This window comes from Sapajus apella, unplaced genomic scaffold (assembly GCF_009761245.1).
Source record: "Sapajus apella isolate SASKATOON/1434 unplaced genomic scaffold, GSC_monkey_1.0 scaffold112, whole genome shotgun sequence".
NCBI lineage: Eukaryota > Metazoa > Chordata > Mammalia > Primates > Cebidae > Sapajus > Sapajus apella.
The window spans coordinates 4,530,797-4,545,898 of NW_022437052.1; the positions used below are offsets into that span (position 1 = coordinate 4,530,797).

General features: G+C 59.4%; 2 protein-coding genes across 4 annotated transcripts in view; one reads left to right on the forward strand and one right to left on the reverse strand.

The window, feature by feature from the left end:
* Nucleotides 1–11,150, forward strand: part of ADAP1 (ArfGAP with dual PH domains 1) — a 55,707-nt gene extending 44,557 nt beyond the window's left edge. For all 3 annotated transcript variants that reach the window (XM_032259882.1, XM_032259883.1, XM_032259881.1), the window contains exons 5-11: nt 3,606–3,718; nt 4,507–4,653; nt 8,481–8,564; nt 8,906–8,968; nt 9,539–9,610; nt 9,756–9,984; nt 10,078–11,150. In XM_032259882.1, the coding sequence (XP_032115773.1) occupies nt 3,606–3,718; nt 4,507–4,653; nt 8,481–8,564; nt 8,906–8,968; nt 9,539–9,610; nt 9,756–9,984; nt 10,078–10,106 (737 nt within the window). In that variant the 3' untranslated portion in view covers nt 10,107–11,150. The remainder of the gene's footprint in view (nt 1–3,605; nt 3,719–4,506; nt 4,654–8,480; nt 8,565–8,905; nt 8,969–9,538; nt 9,611–9,755; nt 9,985–10,077) is intronic.
* Nucleotides 11,151–12,582: 1,432 nt separating this feature from the next.
* Nucleotides 12,583–15,102, reverse strand: part of GET4 (guided entry of tail-anchored proteins factor 4) — a 17,258-nt gene continuing 14,738 nt past the window's right edge. Inside the window, exons 7-9 of the mRNA XM_032259884.1 lie at nt 14,708–14,783; nt 14,526–14,598; nt 12,583–13,669 (exon numbers count right to left, since the gene is read on the reverse strand). Of these exons, the coding sequence (XP_032115775.1) occupies nt 13,581–13,669; nt 14,526–14,598; nt 14,708–14,783 (238 nt within the window). The 3' untranslated portion in view covers nt 12,583–13,580. The remainder of the gene's footprint in view (nt 13,670–14,525; nt 14,599–14,707; nt 14,784–15,102) is intronic.

A 15,102-nucleotide genomic window follows, 5' to 3' on the forward strand; every position in this document is an offset into this window, starting at 1 on the left:
AGAGCAGGGCCACGTGCCTCCCTGCCCCAGTTTACAAAAAATTAGCATATAAATTACATACATGAGGTGCGATTTACATCTACTTTGCATATCCTATTTAGAGTGCAGTTCCAGCTCTGACAAATCCAAGACACAGCAGCCTCAGGCCAGGTTTGGGGCTCGCGCTGCAACCCCAGCACGGTGGGAGGCAAGGCAGGGGAGTCACCTGAGCCCAGGAGTTTGAAACCAGCCTGGGCAATGCAGTGAGATTCCATCTCTACAAAAAATACAAAAATTAGCCGGGCATGGTGGCATGCATCTGTAGTCCCAGCTAGTGGGGAGGCTGAGGCTGGAGGATCTCTTGAACCCAGGAAGTCAAAGCTGCAGTGACAGCATCCCTGCACTCCAGTCTGGGTGACAGGGTGACACCCTATCTCAAAAAAAAAAAAAAAAAAAAAAAAAAGCCTGGTAAAGGGTGTGGGCTTTTTTACTTGAAGGTTGTTCCTATTTCCTTGGATTTCACTTCTCTCTGGGGCATGTGGTGCATGTGCTTCACTGTGGTGGAAGAAACGGCCTGGCTGCTTTTCAGGGACCATGCACCTTACATCTCCACGGGCAGCATGGAAGGACTAGTGTCCCTGCCCACAGCCGGGCATGTGTGTGTGTGTGTGTTCGCACGTGCACTGTTTTGGTCTTGCCGTTGTCATGGGTCATAGCGATATTGGGAATCTTTCCTGCTCTTAGCCATGTGTTAGGGGGAGGGGCTTCTGAGAGGAGGCATCTGAGTAGGGAATGGGATGTGGACTGGACCCAGCTCCCCACAGGTGGGACTACACCTGGCAAACATGGGACCAGCACAGAGTAGGGCCTGGGACACAGTAGGGCCTGATGTGCAGTGTAACCCCCCACCCCACACCACACAATAGGACCCAGCACACAGTGGGACCAGCACACAGTAGGTATTTGATAAATGCTGGTTGAGCCCTCTGGCCTCTGCCCCAGGACTCATGGGTCCTATAAAAGAAAATGGCCATCCTGGCCACAGCCCACATGACTGTGTCCAGGATACTGCCGTGTGAGGGGCTGGACTGGGGAGAAGCTCCTGCCTCACTGGCTGTTGCCAGTGCCACCTGTGGAGTCCACAGGAGGCTGCAGACTCCGCGGTCCTGGCCCTCCCCAGTGAAGCCAAGGGGCTGGGCAGGCATAGGGCGAGCAGAGGCTCAGCCTGAAATCTGGGCTGGGCATGGGGCAAAGTCTGGGATCGAGGCCAGCACTGTCCTGAAATACACTCCTGCGCCGTCGTCACCTCTGGAACGCGGCATCCTGGCACCTGCTGTCAGGATGACTGGCCGGGGTTCTCGCTGGTGCCTGCACCCCGAGAATACCAGAGCCACCTCATGGAGAGGGGACAGTGGCCTTCCTGGCCCAGAGGACTGTGCGCTTCCTGGGGCACTGCTGCCACCTGCTGGCCACAGTGGGCATGGCAGGGGCGCATCCCCACCTTGTGGTCTCGTGGCGAGAAGGGGACCTGCTGTGTCCTGGGCAGAGGTCTGTGTAGCCACACACACTGGACCCAGCCAGCTCCAGCCCCCGCAGGCGAGGCGGCCCCAGCCTGTCTGCATTGGTGACACGGATATGCACGCCTTGGAGGCTCCCTGGGGTGCACATGAGGCCTTGAGCTGTGGGCTGGGCCCTGGCTATGTCTGGGAAGCGCTGCTCGTTGCTGCTGCGGTCCTGCTTGGGCGCTTCCTGGCATCCACCTGTGGCCCTCTAAGTGCTGGAGAGATCCTGATGCCAAAAGCAGGGCCATGGGGACTCCCAGCTCTGCCTGGCAGCAGCTCACTCCGACAACAGGCCTTCTGAGCAGGCCCAGGCCCCACTTGAGCCTGGACAAGTGTAGCCTCACCCTCCCAGCAAGAAGGGGGTTCTTCCATGGGAAGGGGATTCCCGGCTGCTGCCATGTGCCCAGGACTGGAGCATGAGCCTTGCACAGGCTTGGGATGCAGGGAGCTCCAGGCTGTTGGGGGGAGCAGGCCTGATCTGGCACCGTCCAAGACAGCCCAGGCCCTCCTCCCCAATCCGACGGCACCAGCTGTCCCCTCCCAGACGCCAGGCATTTTATGGCTAGAATCTCAGCAGAGAAAATAGCCCGTCTCTGGTGTCGGATGGGGCTGTCTGAGCCAGGCAGGGGACGCTGGGGAGCAGGGGCTTTGTGGTCAGGGCTGAGGGGCAGTATCTGAAATCTGAGCCAGCCGAGGCTGGATCTGGCCTGGTGGCTGCAGAAGGCTGTTTAGCCCCACCTGGAGCCCACAGTCCCCCAGCCATGTCCCTGTGGCACAGGTCAGCAGTCCCTGCCCTCAGATGACCCCTCGAGGGGGCTCCCAGGCCATGTGGGCAGCAGGACAGGATGCTGTCCCCAAGCAAGTGCTCTCTGAAGTCGCTGTGGGGCCACGGATGGGCCCAGGGATACTCAGCAGACAGCCCAGTGACGCCAGGAGGGACCCATGGACGCTCAGCCCGTGGTCCGATGACCCTGGGAGAGGCAGCACCCACAGGGGACGCGCTCAACGCCAACCATGGAGCTGCTGCCGGTGGTGGACCTGCACGTAGCCCAAGGCCTAGCAGACAGAGCCCAAGGCATGGACGCTGCAAGCCACGTGCTCTCGGGGTGGGAGAGCCAGGGCCACAGAAGAACCTGTGCCTAAGCCTGTGGGACACTGAGTTCTAGAGCAGGAGAAAGGACAGGCAATGACAGGAACCACGGGAAGTGAGTGGGAGCGGGATCGCGGGTGACGGAAACGCCCCTGAGCAGCCACACATGGGTCACTAACCACAGCTCAATGGCGTGAAACCACACGTGTTTATTCTCCCACAGCTCTGGCAGTCAGAGCTCCAGGATAATCCCGCGGGCTCGAGGCTTGGGGTGGGCAGAGCTGGTTCCAGGCTCAGAGCGGGTCCGCCTGCCTCCCCCTGGCACTCCTGGGCTCAGCAGCCCCCTCCAGCCTCGGTTTCCATGGCCACGTCCCTTTCCCTCCTGTCCTCACGTCTCTGCCTGCCTCCTCCACCATCATCTGCCACAGCAAGGTCCAAACCATGCATGCATGGTATGTTCTACCATGGAAGGTGGCGTGTCCAGGTGCTGAGGCTCCAGAGGCCACCTGGACTGCTTTTCTATGGCTGTGTGATGTGTGTGAGGTCGAAGGTGGGGATGAGGGCTTGGGCTTGGGCTCCATTCAGAGTAGCTTTCCTGAAGAAAGAGAGGGTACAGCACCACGTGGACCTGGCAGCGGAGGACGCCCCGGGGGAGGAGGGAGGAGGCTGGCCTGGTTTTCTCAGGCAGCAGGCGGTCAGACCCAGCCCCGCCTCTGCCCATGGCACCTCCGGCCATGCCCACCCAGGGTGAGGAGGGTCCCTGGGGCTGGTAAGGAACAGCTGCTCCAAGTGCCGTTCGTCCAGGCCGTCCTCAGGCTGCTCTAGTCAGGGCGGCAGCCATCAGACCTGGTCCACCATCACCATCTCACTTGCATCCATTCTCCAATGTCCACCATCACTGTCTGCCCCACGTCCCGTGTCCCCTCTCCAATATCCACCGTCACTGTCTGACCCACGTCCCCTCTCCACCACAGGGTACCGCGAGGGCTTTCTCTGGAAACGTGGCCGGGACAACGGGCAGTTTTTAAGCCGGAAGTTTGTGCTGACGGAACGAGAGGGCGCTCTTAAGTATTTCAACAGAAATGATGTGAGCCAGGCACAGGGGTGGGTAAGGGGCCTGTCCTGGGGCAGTGTCCTGGCCTCCCATGCTGGGGCCGATGGTGGCCATGTCCATCCTTAGCTGCACCCCCCACAACAATGGGGACACTCCAAGAGAATCAGCCACTGTTGGGCTGTGAGCAGCTGAGGCTTTCCTGGAGGCTGGGCGGCCGGGCAGAGCCCCTGAACTCAGGCCCAGCTGTGGGAGGGGGAGAACTAGGTCACTGGGCCCCTCTGGAGCCAGCCAAGACCCCAGAAAGCCCCAACTTGCCTGGAAGTGCCCTGAGGAGGCTGGTCTGGGGACAGGACAAACTAGGACATCAGGGAGTCCGCAGGATGGTACCAGGTCCATGGGCTGAGGATCAGCAGGGTATCCCTGAGATGGCCCCAGGACCGTGGGCTGGTTGGAAGCACCCACCCTGAGCTGTGGCACACTACTGCTGGGCACTGGCCAGTGGAGGGCTTGTGGCCGAGGCCTGCCACCATGGAAGCTGCCATGCTGTGTGGGGCCTGGGGCTGCCCCTGGGGAGGGAGGCACAGTGTCTGATATCAAATGCCACCTGCACAGCGTTGTTTAGTCCTCATCATTCCTGGAAGGGAGGTGCTGTTACCTTCTGCTTACAGGGCGGGAGGCCGAGGCTTAGAAAGGTTAAATAACTTGCCCAAAGCCACAAAGCACAGCAGGTGGGCCACCAGCACCCACAGCGTCCACCCTTCCTGCTCCCTTGAGCTTGGACGGCGGCCCCTGTGAGGTGCTCAGACCCCACTCCTTCCCAGGCCAAGGAGCCCAAGGCCGTGATGAAGATTGAGCACCTGAATGCTACCTTCCAGCCGGCCAAGATCGGCCACCCCCACGGCCTGCAGGTCACCTACCTGAAGGACAACAGCACACGGAACATCTTCATCTACCACGAGGATGGGAAGGTGGGCACTGCTGGGCAGGCACTAGGGCCAGGGTGGCACAGGAGGGCAGGTGGTGCAGAAAAGTAGTGCTTGGACAGTGCGGGAGGGTGGGTACTGGGGCCAGGTTGGTATGGGAGGGAGGGCACCGGGTGGGCAGCATGGGAAGGCAGGCATAGGCACTCATACTGGGCAGCGTGAGAAGGCAGGTGCTTGGACAGTGTGGGAGGGTAGGCAGCATGGGAGGGCTGGCATCGGGTGGGCAGCTTGGGAAGGCAGGTGCGAGAAGGCAGGCCCCTAGGGCCAGACTGCTCCAGGAACCAGATCACCATGAGTCTTGGGGGCCACCCAGCCTGCCTGTCATTGGGCGGGGGGTGCCAGCTCGGGCTATAGGATCCACCACCCCCACAATGCCCAGACGGGCTTTGGGGGAACAAGGGTCCTGTGGGTAGAAGGGGACAGTTGGCCTTGGGGCTGGTTTGGGCATGTTCCTTTGGCCGCCCTTGGCTTGGTGGGGTGGGGAGGATGGGTGCACCCCACATCTCTGGAGGGCTTGTGGGAGAACCCAAGCAAAACTCCCACAAAAGCCATCCTTTTGTCTTTGGGCCAGGCTGCTGGGGAGCCCAGCCTCTTTGTTGCTTCAGTTCCCATTTCTATTTTTATCACACGTCTGTGCCCACATAGTCTGAAGCGCTAAAGCATTCCCAAGTCTTGAGAAGTTTGAGGCCCCTCCTAAGCCCCTTTGGGAATTTGTCCCCGTATCCATAAATAACCTGCTGGTGTCGCTGCAGTTAGCCGTTTTAGGCACCATGTGACTACTTCCCACGTGGAAGTCGAGGGTCCAGCTCTTTCCAGCCCCTCCCATGTGCCTGTTGCAGTCCCCCACCCACCGCACTCATGGCATGTTCGCTGGTGTCCGCACCTGGGGTTGATGTGATGGGACTGACATCGGGCGCAGCCCTTGGCCTCAGAGCATGCTGCAATCACTTTTCCCACAGCAAACGGCTGTGTTCTCTCTTGTAGTTGACCACGTGCTACCCCACACTCTCCACAGACTGTCTCTGAGGCAGCCAGGCACCAGGAGCCTTGCTCCTGCAGCCTCATCTCATCCCCACGTGGAGCTCTGCTGTCTGGTCTTTTTTCTTTGCTTGCTCCTTTCAGTGGAAGTGATGTGCCTGGAAGGACAGTGGCCTGTCACTTAGTACCTTGGAAAGTTCTGCTTTCCGCTTGGCTTAGACTGTGGCTAGATACAGAATCCTAGGTTGGAATTAATTTTCCTGCTAATCCTGAAGGCTCTGCACCACTGATTCTTCCCTCCCAATAAGCGCGTCCCAGAGTTTTGAAATTCTCTGATGCCGTGCGTGCACTGGTGAGGGTCCGTCTTTTGCTGTGCTGGGCACAGGCCTGGGATGGCCCTTCTAGTCCAGTGACTGCTTTCCATGAGGTCAGGGATTGCTTTCTTCAATTATCTAATAATTTCCTTCCTCCACTTTCCCTGTTCTCCTTTTCTGAAACTCCTGTTATTGAGATGTTAGTGCTCTTAAACTGGTTCATTTTTTTTTTTCTATTTTCTGGGAAATTTCTTCAACTTTGTTTTCCAACACGGTATTGAGGGGCTTCTGCTCTCACATATTTAATTTAATCAAGTCTTGCTGTGTCACCCAGGCTGGAGTGCAGTGGTGTGATCTCAGTTCACTGCAACCTCTGCCTCCCGGGTTCCAGTGATGCTCCTGCCTCAGCCTCCCAAGTAGCTGGGATTACAGGCATGCACCACCATGGCTGGGCATTTTTTTTTTTTTTTTCTTTAGAGGCATTGTTTTGGTTTGGTTGCCTGGGCTGGAGTGTAATGGTGTGATCTCGGTTCACTGCAGCCTCCACCTCTCAGGTTCAAGTGATTCTCCTGCCTTAGCCTTCTGAGTAGCTGGGATTACAGGCGTGCGCCACTACACCTGGCTAATTTTTTTATTATCATTATTTTTTGAGATGGAGTCTCACTCTGTCGCCCAGGCTGGAGTGCAGTAGCTTGATCTCAGCTCACTGCAACCTCTGCTTCCCGGGTTCAAGCAATTCTCCTGCCTCAGCCCCCCAAGTAGCTGGGATTACAGGCACGTGCCACCACACCTGGCTAGTTTTTGTGTTTTTAGTAGAGATGGGGTTTCACCATGTTGGTCAGGCTGGTCTTGAACTCCTGACTTCGTGATCCACTTGTCTCAGCCTCCCAAAGTGCTAGAATTACAGGCGTGAGCCACCGTGCCCAGCCCAGTGTTCCTCCTTTTTCAAACGTTTTTGGTTCATGATCTCAGTATCTTATCTCTACTAATGTTAATTTTTGAAACTTTCTTATCTCTGAAAAATGTCTTCTAAATTGCTGCCCCTGTGAACTGCCTTATTCCATGTGAGACTCTTTCCCAGATATCCTGGAATCTGGGCAGGTGGGATTCTCCAAAGATAATTCCCCTTGCCCAGGGCAGACGCTTGGCCCTCAGCTGAGGGAATTTGGGCTGCAGCCTGCAAGGTCACAGAACCCAGGCCTGTGAGTGCACCAGGCATGCCCTGTCTGCCCAGAGCCCCAGAGTCGTCTCCATCTCCCGCTGGGGGGAAAGGGGCAGTTTTCCAACCAGTTCTCTGGCTTACAGCCCCCTCCACTCCGGGGGACTTGGAGCTGTGACTTCCCAAGGCCTTTGGGGCAGTGAGGTGTGTTCCAGTTCAGCTTCCTCTACACAGAGAGAGGGCAGGGCCAAATGGGAGGGGGTGGGAGGGGCAAGTGGGGCCACTGGGGCTGGTTGGGTGGCGTGGGCGTGGTTTAGGAGGAGGGGCCACAGGAGAAAGCAGCAGGGCTGGAGGCCTATGAGGGGTGATCTTGGGGTGGGTGGGGCTTGTTGTGAGCAGGGCCACTGGAAGAGGGCGGGGCAGTGAGGAGGGCGCCGGGATCCAAGAGCCTGGGCCCATCCTCCAGCTCGTGCTGGGCCACGTGGCAGAAGCCACAACTGGATTAGTCCAGTGCTGGGGACTTTACCTGTGGGACGAAACTCAAGGCCAGAGCCGCTGGGACAGAAGCCTGAGGAGGCTTGGCTGGGAAAAGGGATGAGTCTCCCTGGCTCTTCCTGGGCAGGAGACGCTGGAGCCAAGAGTGACGATGTGGCACCTTTCCAGAGGCCACCAGCTCCCAGGTGTAGCGTGGACAGGAGGCCAGAGCCCAGGGCACAAGGTCATAGGACCGAAGGGGTTGGTAGATCCCAGGAGGGGCGCTGGGTCTGAGGGCAGGGGATAGCCAGGCTAAAGTCTGAACCCAAAGGACTCAGATGGGCTGGGTGCCAGGCCTGGTCCACCTCTGTTCTAGGGTGCTGGCCCAACCCACACTCTCCAGAGCACCAGGGCAGCTCCCTGGAAAGCAGTTCTGTTCTCCGACCACTCTCTAGGGGGCACAGCTCCAAGGGCATTTATAAACAGATGAGCTTCCCTTCCCCTACCACCCCAAGACTTGCATGAGCTACAAAATAAGAATCTTCCTAAAAATACCACCCGAAAGGCAGGCAAACTGGCCGAGGCCCCAGCAGTGCCAGGGCCATGGGTGAACTTGGATGGCAGCCCCTATCCCTATCCAGCCCTGGCCCAGCCCAGCCTCCCCAGGCCCTTCTCAGGACTTTGCTGGGGGAGGCTGCACCCATCCTCCTACAGCCTGTTTAGCAGCCCTGGCCTCATCACGGCCACATGGGGCCAGGCCTTCGTGCAGGGATTGCTGGGAGCCGAGGTGCCAGGGAGGAGGAGCTGGGCTCTGGAGGAAGCAGCGCCATGGGCACCCCAGTCCTGCAGGCCCTTCAGCTCAAGCCTGTGTCCACCTTTGCCCCTAGGAGATTGTGGACTGGTTCAACGCACTCCGAGCTGCCCGCTTCCACTACCTGCAGGTGGCATTCCCAGGGGCCAGCGATGCAGATGTGAGTGTCAGCTCTGGGGTGGAAGACGGGTAGTAGGGTGCGGGTGGACAGAGCCCTTGTGCTCCGTGTCTGGAATGACTTTGAGCCCTAGGGTGGGCCCGGGACTGGTCAAGGGCCCACCCTAAAGTGGCTGCAGCCCACCTGCTTCACTCTGGGAATTTCAGCTCAGCCGAAGGGGAAGGAGGGGAGCAAAGCGGTGGTGAGCATAGGCAGAGCCACAGACCCCGTGGAGGCTGTGCCTGGCCTGGGCCCTGCCCTGGTGGTCCGGAGTGAGGGGAGTGGGGAGGGGCTCAGCCTGATCCTCAGTTCTGAGGCCCCCCACCTGGTGTGTTCTGCCCCAGCTGGTGCCGAAGCTCTCTAGGAACTACCTGAAGGAAGGCTATATGGAGAAGACCGGGCCCAAGGTATGTGTGCCACCGCCTGGGGGTGGGGGGCGCCATGGTGGGTCTTGGACTGAAGCTGGGATCTTTCCAGCTGCTGCCTGAGTGTTTTAAACTGGTGTCAGGTGGGTCCTCACAGCCCCTTGTCTGTGCCCAGCTGGGGTCCCCGGGGACCTGAGCCACTGTCCTGGGCTTTGGTCAGACCATCCCTGCCCACTCAGCCTGACCAGTTCCCTTACCCACAGGACCTGTGCACCCACGTGGCCAGGGACCCACATCTTGCTACTCCCTAAGGCATGATGGGGGAGGGAGACACAAATCCCGAGATCCTCAGTGGTCCTTAAGGGAAGTGCAGGTGTGAGAGGCTCATAACTGAGGCTTGGACCCCCATGTGGGGTCCAGGGAAGGCTGGCGCAGCTGGAGCAGCAAGAGGGAGGTACAGCATGGAGGCAGGAGGACAGGCGTGACCAGTGGCAGGCGTGAGTGGGTGGTGACTGGCCAGGGGCAGCCAGGGCCCTGCCCTCCCAGGTGTGCTACACTGGATGCAGGACCTGCCTCGGCAGACCTGCCAATTATGGGTCCTCTGACCCACAGCAAACAGAAGGCTTCCGGAAGCGCTGGTTCACCATGGATGACCGCAGGCTCATGTACTTCAAAGACCCCCTGGTGAGAAGCTGGGGCTGCCAAATGCGTGACCAGAAGGGTGGGGGGCTTCCTGAGTCCTGGCCTGTAGCCTCCCCTGGCTCAGAGTGAAGCTGGGCCAGAGGGGACATGGCCCCAGCCCCAGCTCCAGCTTGGCCCCCACCCACAGGATGCCTTTGCCAGAGGGGAAGTCTTCATTGGCAGCAAGGAGAGCGGCTACACGGTGCTGCGTGGACTCCCGCCGTCTACCCAGGGCCACCACTGGCCGCACGGCATCACCATTGTCACACCCGACCGCAAGTTTCTGTTTGCCTGTGAGACGGAGTCTGACCAGAGGGAGTGGGTGGCGGCCTTCCAGAAGGCGGTGGACAGGCCCATGCTGCCTCAGGAGTATGCAGGTGAGCAGGACGGGCTGGGAGGGGGTTCCCGAGGCCTACCTGGGCTCCCAGCTCCCTGCGGCTGTGACAGAGCAGGACCTTGTTCCATTGCAGTGGAGGCACACTTCAAGCATAAACCCTAGCGATGTGGTTGGAGGCCCACGGACACTGGACTCACTGTGGCCGGACAGAGGGGACTCGTGGACGGGGGGGGGGGGTCCAGCGTCCTGAGGCCAGGCGGCTCTACCTGCCCCTCAGGGCAGCCCAGGCATGGCCAAGTAGGGCCCAAGCTGCAGCCTCCGGGACGCTGCTCTAGAACCTCACGGCAGGTGGCCGGGCCCTGGGCCTGACCTCTGACCCCATCATGCTGCTGCTGACCACACCCAGCCAACCTGCCCCCCACCTGCCCTGGGGTCCCTCTTCCTCCAGGACCCAGTCTGACTCCCATGGTCAGATGAAGCCCCCAGGAGCTGCCCACCATGGCTGAGGGAGCTTCAGGCCTCAGTGCAGAGCCCTGCCAGGGGTGGCACAGTGGGCGGCTGTTGACCGCTGCGGACTGGGCCCTGCTCGCATGCCACCCCACCCCTCCCCCACCTCCACAAGTATTTATTGAGCGCCTATTGTGTGTCACGGGGCCATGGGGGTTGTTGGGTGGAGGGGGCAGTCTCTGCACAGGTCCTGGGCCCTCCCTGGGCTATAGCCCCCACCCCGTGCTCCTGGTCCCAGGGCTGGAGGGGCCACCAGGCTGCCATCCCCTACTCTTGGCCTCTGTGTGCCCAGCACGGTGCTCGCCGACAGTAGGGCTTGAACCATTGAGGACCATGACCTGGGCCACCGTGAGGCCACCAGAGGCAGGAGTGGCCCTGTGGCCCCCTGCCTCCCCCTCCTGGGAGGCCGGGCACTGTCTAGCTTACTGCTGGCAGCCCGGCCATGTATTTATTTCTCACCTGATCTCCTTCCCATAAAAGCAGGCCAGGCTCTAGGGCTCCCCTTGTGTGGAGTGTGCAGGTGGGGGAGGCGTCTGCAGGTCAGCTGGGGGCCCAGCCCTCTCCTAGCCTTGTCTGGCTGAGCTGTGTTCCAGGGGAGCCCTGGACAAGCCCTCAGAGCCTGGGAGGGGGTTTCTGAGGCCGGGCATCCGCCACCCCATGTTGCATCCTGGAATAAAGTGTGGCTCTGGCATGGTTCCAGCTGTGTGTTCGAGGACAAAGTGGGGAGGAGGTGGCACTGGGAACATATGGCCCTGGCCCTGCTCCTGTGACTTCAGGAGAAACCATCGGCTCCCAGGGACCTGATGGGACCCTCGCTCCCTGTGGCCGAGTCCAGGTTTGGAGGGAGGGAGGATACAGTGTCTGAGCTGGTGAATGCCATGTTCCTTGTGCAGGGAAGATGGCCCCCACCCAAGGCGCTCCCCAGCACTCCTTCCCCAGCTGCCTCCATCTGAGGCCAACCCCAGGAAGTTCCTGGTCAGAGCCCACAGCCTGAAAGATAAGCCCAGCTCAGCATGAAGGAGGGTGCAGGGGATGCTGCCCAGGTAGTGGGTCCCCAGTGTCTGCCAGTTCCCCATGCTGGGCCTCTCAGCCCTCACACAGAACATGAGGACCTGGGGTTTGGGGACAGGGTAGAGGTCTCCCAACTCCAGCCTAGGGGTCCCAAAGGCAGTTGTGCTGCTGATGAGGTGTGGGCGAAGTACCCCCCACCTGGAGCTGGGACCCCAGGCAAGTCCCTCGCAGCCTCGCCAGGCACCACAGTCTAAACCCAGAGGTGAGGGGCCTGGGTCAGGGAGGACCCTGGGCTGCACTGGACGCACCCCCTGGGGGAAACCAGTAGTGACCACGGCCCTCCCCGAAGTGTGGACACACACATAATGTGAGTGTGTACATGGGTGTTCACATGTGTGCCGAGGACCATTACATTTTAAAAACCACAGAACAACTTTCTAACAGGGGGAAGGCATTTTTCAAACCAGGTGGGAGACACGCAGTCACAGGAGGTGGGTCCAGGCAGGGGCCGCTCACTGTCCACACCCACCTCCCTGTCTGGACACAGCTGTAGGAGGGGCATCCCCTGGCTGACAGCGTTCATAGCAGGTGCAGGGATGCAAGGTGACTCCACTGTGACGTCCTGGGGCAGGTAGGGGAGGATGCTGCGGTGCCGGCTAAGCGCAAGCCATGGGACCACCTGCAGGTTTCTGGCAGCTGTTCCTGCCATCTCACAGCAAGCCTGAGTGACATCACGCACACAATCCTCAGTCACTCTGAATCAAACTCGCTGCTCAAAGCCAGCGTTATACAGGAGGATGGGTGCCCCGCCAGTACCCGGGGCAGGGTAGGGGCTCCATGCTGCCGCCTCCCCGGTAGCCCACAGGTCTGCTCTTGCAGGCTCTGACACCCAGACTTGGTGGATTTGATTTTCATGAACTTCAATGAAATTACACAACTATACTTACTTCTAAAATCACAGCCAAGTGAACATGAGGCTTCCTGACGGACCTCTGCTCTTGTCCACACACGGGCAGTCTGGCCACAGGGCATGCCTTCTCTGGGGGCTCCCAGGCACAGCCCTGAGCGCAGAGGCCCCCACACCCACGGTGGGTGCCCGAGAAAGGAATGGCGTCGCACAGCCCGGTAAAAAGGGTTTATTTATGCGTAACGGTTCACACAAGCCTTCCTTAAATTCCACTTTACAGTAAATAAAGCTGTGCGTTTCCCCTTCCCATGCACAACTGCATATCAATCTACAACTGTCATTGAATCGTGAAAAAATAGAGCGTCTCCCCTTTTGTCATTGTTCTGGCAACATCTGGAAAAGCATCCATGATAGAGAACAGGGCTGCTCACTCCTGGACTGGTTATTTGGTTAAAACCTAAAACGTTAGGTCAAAGGAATCAATCACCCAATACAAATAAATATTGCATTATGAAAAAGATGGGCAGAGTCCCATGGTATCCCTTTTTAAAGCGGCATTTCCAGCACAGCAGCATGGCTCTCACAGAGACCAGCAGGGCGCAGCTCCGGGATGCCACGTGGGCCATCCCACCGCACGTGTCCCTCCACTGAGTGTGAGGATGTGGCGCAGGGCACATGCGCTCCGTCTGCGATGGGGACCAGTTCGCCGAGACTGCAGAGTGACCTGTGTTCAGAAACAGCTGCACGCATCTGCAGACCACACAGGGCCCAGCTGGGTTCTCACGTGTGAGGGCCAGCACCTGCTTTGGCGGCCACAGCTGCTCTGGACGCCAAGCAAGGAGCGTGATGTGCCAGGTCCCTGAGGACGGGCCTCCTGTGCTGCCCCTCAGCCCTCCCGAAAGGACCCAGAACAAAGGAGTGGGAGAGGGGACGCCGCATAAGGCCTGTGCTTTATTGTGGGTCATCTCGGGGGACGCAGTGGCCAGCAGGGGCAAGGCCCCACTCTTGGGTCCCAGCAGCATAGCAACTGGCAGGCACGCCACCCGGAGCCGCCGCACAAACAGACGTGCCACAAACAGACACGTGCCGGCACGCGGCCACTGCCAGCCTCAAGGCTAGGAGCCCCCGGGGCCAGGAGCCACCCAGGACTCGCCTCCAAAATGTCCCTCGAGCCGCTGTTGACCATGGTGTCTCCACGTGGCCCGGCCAATTCAGTCCAGCTCGATGGGGCTGCCGTCGCTGGGGCTCTCCTCCCCCTCCTCCTGCTCCGAGGAGCCCATAAGGCTGCTCAGAAGGTTCCCTGGAAGGAAGGACACCATGGCGGTCAGGCCTAGGCAGCCTCCTGCCAGCCCCCAAACCCCTCCTTCCCACAGACGCCTCACCAGGCATCCCAAGTGACGCGTAAAAGCCTCACAACACTATGTATGTGGCCCATGAACCCGAGGACAGGGAACCGATGACCACAAAGAAATACTCAAACACGGAGCAGCCATGGGGGTATCCACAGAACAACCCTCCACGTCCACGGAGCAGCCACGGGAAGGGGGGGAAGTCCACAGAACCACCTTTCACGTCCACCAATGGGGCCGTGGAGTGGCCATGCAGGCCTACAGAGAGGCCCTCCACATCCTCCAACAGGAGCCACAGAGGGCCCTACAGAGCCGCCAACACGACCTCATGTATACTTTTCAACAGAAAAGTGCTACCGTAGGGCACATGCACCACATCCTTACAGTGACCTATTAATAAACTGGATGAGCCAAACCTTCAACGGCTGCTCACAGGGGCCAACTGCAGTCACTGTCACCTGCAGTTGGTGAACCACTCTGTACATACAAAGCCAGAGTTCAAAAGTCTCCTGAAACCAAACTGCTGGAAACCGGACAAGTCAGACGTTTCTCTGAGCACACAGCCGGCCCTGCAAAGCGACCCCTACCAGGAAGTGTGAGAAACCTCAGGGATGGGGAGCTCTGGAGCAGAGATAGGGCTGGGAGGCACCAAGCTAGAATTCTCAATTCTGAAATGTAATTTTCTACTAACAAAAGGAAACTGAGAAACACTGAAAAGAGCAAAGAACCACTGCTATGTGAAGGACTGCAGAGGACCCCACACCGACCCAGGGTTGCAGTGGGCGTGGCGAGGGCACCTCAGCTTACCGAGCAGGCCTCCGTAGGAAGATGTCTGCTTGGGCGGGACACCGAAGAACAGCTGTCCTATGCGGTCGAGGTACTGCAAGGCATGGGCAGCAGGCTCAGGAGAGGGCGGACCCAGGCTATGGGGTCCCAGCCAGGGCGGTGCAGCCTTGAGGGCCCCTCCCCATTCCAGCCCCAGCCCTCACCTCGTTGTACATCGGGTCCCGCCGGAGGGATGGCTGGTACTGCTCACATAGCACGGTGAACACCGTCAGCTTTCCGCTGGGACACAAGGACACAGGGAGATGCTGGGGGAGCAGGAGAGGGCCACACGCACCTGCACACGCACCTGCACACACTGCCACATCTACACCCAACACTCACCTGCGCACACACTTGCAACACCACTGCGCCTACACCCATAGATGGCAACACGCACCTGCACACACACCCCTGCACATACTACTACGCCTACACCCAACACTCATCTGCACACACCCACACAGCTACCCATGTCACGCCTACAACACCCATACAGCAACCCACGCCACCAAGTCTATACCCAAACACTCATCTGCACACACCCACAGCTACCTACGCC